This window comes from Bos grunniens, chromosome 7 (genome assembly GCF_055505025.1).
Source record: "Bos grunniens cultivar Pamir isolate PY7600 chromosome 7, Bosgru_T2T1.0, whole genome shotgun sequence".
Lineage (NCBI taxonomy): Eukaryota > Metazoa > Chordata > Mammalia > Artiodactyla > Bovidae > Bos > Bos grunniens.
In genome coordinates this window covers 59,563,664-59,569,471 of record NC_141171.1, presented here as the reverse complement: position 1 = coordinate 59,569,471, position 5,808 = coordinate 59,563,664, and the positions used below count along the sequence as shown (strand labels likewise).

Sequence of the window (5,808 nt, the reverse complement as noted above, 5' to 3'; positions counted from 1 at the left end):
CATGGGCTTTCCTTTCATGATTTAAGACAGAACTTCAAAATCTATAATTTTAGATAATTAATTACACCTATCTCTGGAGAAGGGAATGGCAACCTATTCCAGTATTCTTGCCTGGAGAATTCCATGGACAGAGAAGCCTGATGGGCTACGGTCCATGGGTTCTCAAAGAGTCGGACACGACTGAGCAACTCCCACCACACTTGAACCACGTATCTGTGAGGACTAAAGCAAGTAAGTCTGTGAAGCCTTACCACAGTTTTGATAATAGAACATCTCTATTAGTATCAGATTCCTTCCTTGGTTAAAGAAACACACACACACACAAACTTTAAGAGCATTTCAAACTATTTTTTTCTATCAACCTTTTTTAAAGCAATAGAATAGAATAGAACAAAGGTAAGGCTTCAGTAGATTGAGATAGTGACTCAGTGGCATTTATTTCAATGATTTGGAATAAGATGGAACTTAAATAGTCCACAGGAGTAGATCGATACTACAAACTCAATTATATAACTTTCTGAACCACTGTTATGTTCCTAGAAATATAAATAATTTTCTAATACCAATTTTCTCAAAAGAGATTTACACGGGATTGTTTCTCATTTAATTGTGAATAAATCTTTTAAGTATCCACTGTGTTCTTTCAACCACTTAGGGATATGAGAGTGACAGAGAACAAGAACCCACAAGAGATGTTATATTTTTTGCATGGTTAATCTTTTTTATTTAGGCAATCATGATTGTCATAGGAAATTATGTATGCCTTATGTTTTCTAAAACAGGAAAGTCATTAAATCATATAGAGTCAGAAATACTGAATTCAAGAATTTTCAAACTTTATTATGAAAAAGAATGTATAGATCAATCATATAGAATATGTCCTGAGTTTCCTTACTCTTTGTAAAAACCATGGAAATCCCCTTCAGTAAAACAGAAAGGATAAGAGGAATCATTTCATATAGAAAGTTACATCAAGGAATCAGCATTGAAAATAACTAATAAATTTAAGTTGATCACCACGTTTCCTAAAAAGAAAAAGAAAACATAATTACGTTATAAATTCTGTATGAGACTCACTGTGTTTCCCCTGAGTTAGGACTTTTGACTAAAAGACTCAGCATTGGTTGAATCTATTTTCTGAAGGGCCAGGAGCTGTCTAGTGACCATAGCCAAACTCTGTAGCCATCCTTTGTCTTCTCTATGCCAGTGAAACCACGCTTACTTGCTCTATAAAAGTATGCAAAGAGTGTTTTAAGAATGAGAATCAGCCTTCTCTGCTTCAGAATAAATTGACATCATTGCCTGTTTAATTTCTGAAGAGAATGAGAGTTTTCTCTTATGGACTGGCCTGGCTCTCTGTGCAGATTCCAATGGCTTTGTTAATTCCAATTTGCACTGAAAAACTGCACCTTGGGGCAGATCCTATTGAGGCACATCTCAGAGGCTGGCTTATCATCTAACCAGGTTTTGAATGTTTTCTGACCCTCAATTCCCTATGTAGATGTCCCTCTTGCCTCTTCTCCCTCCTGTGGAAAAGGAGGATGGACATACTGCTTGCTAGGCTGTTTATCTACTGATGCTTCTCCAGTTGTGATAATCCTCCTGCTGAACTTAACTTTCCTGAGGCTTCTCTCTAGTGTTGTCTTCCTTCTTACCCATCTCTCCATCCCTGAGCAACAAAAGCATGTTGACCCAACCTCTGAAAGCCACACTATTTTGATCTATCTTCATAGGAAGGAAAATTTGTGTTTTCTTCTATTTCTTCTTCTATTGTTTTCTATTGCTTGATTGTTTAGTAGCTTCTCTCTTTAAGACATAATCAAATACTTACATTGTGATCAAGTAAGTGCATTAAAATCTAGCCTAATTAAAAGTTAAGTGAATAACAGAATTTTGGAAATTTAGTTCAAAGAACAGTATTTAAGATACAGTCCCTTCTTTATACTGTTTCATTCTATAAAGGGTCACTTCATTGTTCCTGCATGGTTTGTAATTATAAATGAACTAAAGTGTAGGGAAAAGTTAAAAAATCTACAATGCAGATAATGAAAATATATCTTTATAATGAATATATTATCTCTATGTCATTAAAGTAAAAGTTAAAAATTGTTTTAGGTGAAGTAATTCATCTATTTCTACTGTTGTTAACATTTTAATTGTTTAATTATATTTCATTCATTTAATTAATTTGGGTGTTGCACTGCAAATGAGAGTAATTATAAAGATAACCCCACAACAAAATTCTTAGAAATGATAAATTCAAAGGTATAGCAATTGTGCCTTAGTGTATTTGAATTAATGCCAGTACTAACTAGAGTTCTTTTTCTTTTATAATTTTATTTATTTATTTATTTTTGTTGCTGCGTGGGCTTTTCTCTAGTTGTGGAGAGTGCACCGGCTTCTCATTTCATGGCTTCCCTTGTTGTGGAGCACGGACTCTGAGCTAATGCTCAGTAGTTATGGCACACAGGCCCAGTTGCTCCGCAGCATGTGGGATCCTCCTAGACCAGGGGTAGAACCTGTATCCCCTGCACTGGCAGCAAACTCTTCATCACTGAGCTACCAGGTAAGTCTCTGTCCTAGAGTTCTTAAAAGAGGCATTAATATTAAAAATAAGTATTAGTATGAAGATAAACATACAAATTTTGTTTCTTACCTAACTTCATTGCAGAAGGCACATGCATTGCTATATGTGTTGCCATCTGATGCACAGACAGGAAAGTATTCATTGGTGCAACCCGTTGTATCTTCAAACTTGTCACAGTCAGGCTATAAAGATATTAATACTAGCTACAATAACAATATGAATAGCATCTTCCACACACTGTGAGCCTACTGATGTCCTAAACTTAGTTCTTTCTTGACTTAATATTTGAATATTCAATTTGAATTCAAATTTAAATACTGTAATTGTAATATTAGAATATTTCTTGGCACATGGAACAAGCTCTGTGATGGTTTTGAATATGTGAAAATAGGGCACATTCTATTCATGTCTATTTTCTTTTCCACTCTCCTATTCTGAGCTACCATCACCTCCTTCAGGTCAATTGTATTGTCTGTCTGTCTGAATGACTGTAGTTGACTACAGCCACTTTTAAAGTTCCCAAATATTTGTATTGAATCCTTGTATCTTTGCTAAAAACAATGCCCACTTTTCTTAGGATCAACATTCAAATCCTTAATTGCCTATGAAATTAAATATCGATGGCGGTATAACAAACTCTAAGTTTTAATTTAAAGATCCAAATGATAGTTTACCAGATGTATTTCAAAACGTGTTGAAATTCCGAAGGGAATACCTGCAACCAGAGCATAGATTAATAATATGTCACTCTTTGATGTTCTTTGACAAGTTATTATCTAAAAACAGAATAAAGAATATTATTCTTTGTAAAAAAAAAAAAAACTCAATATATATTTGTGATGATGCCTTTCTGTTTCTGAGATTAGATACTAGAATACAAGAAAAATCCAAAAATTAAATCTCAGTCAATATGCATTCATTTACGTCTGCTTTGAATCTGACTACATTGCACATACTCTTCCATAGTAGTTTATATAACTCCAGCTAACAGTAACTCTGTCAAAAATAGGTAGTACCCCACTTTGTATATGAGAACCTTGAAATATAGTAAGAGCCTGAACTTACATGAAAGCATTCCATATTCAAGGAATAGGATCTGCAAACAAATTCATTATATCTCATCTAGCCTGCCAGGCTCCTCTGTCCATGGAATTCTCCAGTCAAGAATACTGCAGTGGGTAGCCATTCCCTTCTGTAGGGGATATTCCTGACCCAGGGATCAAACCTGGATTTCCTGCATTGCAGGCAGACTGTTTACCGCCTGAGCCACCACGGAAGACCAATCTTAGTCTGCTGCTGCTAAATCGCTTCAGTTGCGTCCGACTCTGTGGGACCCCATAGACAGCAGCCAACCAGGCTCCCCCGTCCCTGGGATTCTCCAGGCAAGAACACTGGAGTGGGTCGCCATTTCCTTCTCCAATGCATGAAAGTGAAAAGTGAAAGTGAAGTCGCTCAATCGTGTCCGACTCTTAGCGACCCCATGGACTGTAGCCCACCAGGCTAGTATGCTTTAAAAGCACCTCCTACATCATCCATTGAGCATTGGTATATAAAAAAAAAATTATCATCAGTCTCATCAGTGAGGTCTCTATCCATAGTTGGCCCAAGTTTTGACAAATACTGAATGATTAAAAGTTTCTCACTAAGAGAAAAATTACTCACCAGAGAAAATGGAAGATGCCAAAATGAAGAATGAAATAGACCTTATCATTTGAAAGTAAGCCATTTTGTCTTTTCAGTGAACTGGCAGTGAGGCTCTGGGAAAAGAAATGAGTTCAAATAGTAGTTTGAAAAGACACATATCTTGGTGATTGTATTCAGTTGAAGAAGAATGGCAAAGGTTACTTCCTTGAAGGATCCTCACTTCAAAAGAATACCTCTGCTCTCTATCCATCCCTGCACTCCCAATTAGAAAGGTCATTTGGCTCAATCTTCATGAACACTTCAGGAAGAATAAAAATAATTTACTGAAAATTTTTCATACAACATAACCATTTATCAAAAAGCAGGAGTATATATGCAGCTACTTTTAAAAAATGGTATAAAAGGAGGATGGAAAGATACCATCAATCAATCACTGCTCTGCTCTTTGTCATTGTAGATTAGAATATATTCTTCATTCTGACTTCATTCATTTACAATCATTATTTTTGAGATTCATGTATGTTGTTACATGTATGGATAGGAAATTATTTTTTAAATCACAGAATACTATCCCATTCTTTAATGAATATACCATAGCATGCTTATCCAATCACTTACCAAAGTGGGATTAACCCTATTTGAGTTGTTTCCAGTTTGTGGCTATTATAAACCAAGGTGCTATAACATTCTGTACATAGCTGTGTGTGACATTTATATTTTTCCCTCAAGTAATTAACTGGGAATTGGATAGTTGAATCATATAATGGGTCTATGGTTTGTTTTTTAAGAAACTATCAAACTTTTATAAAGAAGTTTTTATTTTAATGAAGTCCAATAAAACAATTTACTTTCCTGTATCATGCTTTTGATGTCATAGCTAAGACATTTTTTCTTAAGTAAAAATTCATAAAGATTTTTCCTCATTAAAACTTAGTTTTCTGTTTTACATCTAGATCTAAGAAACTTTTCATGTGAATTTTATATATAGTATGGAGTGTGAATTGAAGTTCACTTTTTTGTATATGAATATCCAGATGTTCAACCATCATATGGTGGGATTTTTTGGTACATTTTATTGTATTTTCTATAGATGTGTTATACTTGAATAATGGCCAAACTGCATTTTCCTTTCAATCTGGATAAACTTTATCTTTTTTTCTTGCTGGATTACTGGCTAGATCTTTCATAACAATGTTGAATAAAAAGTAGAGCTGAACATTTGTTATCTTTTCTCCTTTTTAATATTTTGAGGGAACATTTTGAATTTTACTATTAAATGTAAAGTTGTAGATTTTTTGTAGCTGTTTCTCAGGTTGAGGAAATTCCCTTCTACCCCTAGTTATCTGTTTTTTCTCATTAAAATCAAGAATAGCTTTTGAATTTTGTTCATTTTTTTTTCATCTTCTGAGATAATCATACTTTTTTTTGGTTAGTTTGATGTTTGTTACTATGTTGAATAACTGATTTTCAAATGTTAAATACAATTTGTATTTACAAACTTCACTGTGTCACTTTATATATTCTTAAGTTTTTCAAAATTTTGTTTAAATTTTGTAATCAATGATCATAAAGCATAT

General features: G+C 34.1%; 1 protein-coding gene across 1 annotated transcript; it reads right to left on the bottom strand.

Moving 5' to 3' along the window:
* Nucleotides 1-1,130: 1,130 nt before the first annotated feature.
* Nucleotides 1,131-4,313, bottom strand: LOC147369634 (serine protease inhibitor Kazal-type 10-like). The gene is made up of 4 exons (XM_086412277.1): nt 4,250-4,313; nt 3,262-3,302; nt 2,657-2,769; nt 1,131-1,227 (listed from the first exon to the last, which is right to left on the bottom strand). The coding sequence occupies exons 1-4, from the start codon at nt 4,311-4,313 to the stop codon at nt 1,131-1,133; spliced, it is 315 nt and encodes a 104-aa protein (XP_086268403.1).
* Between the last annotated feature and the right edge of the window lie 1,495 nt (nt 4,314-5,808).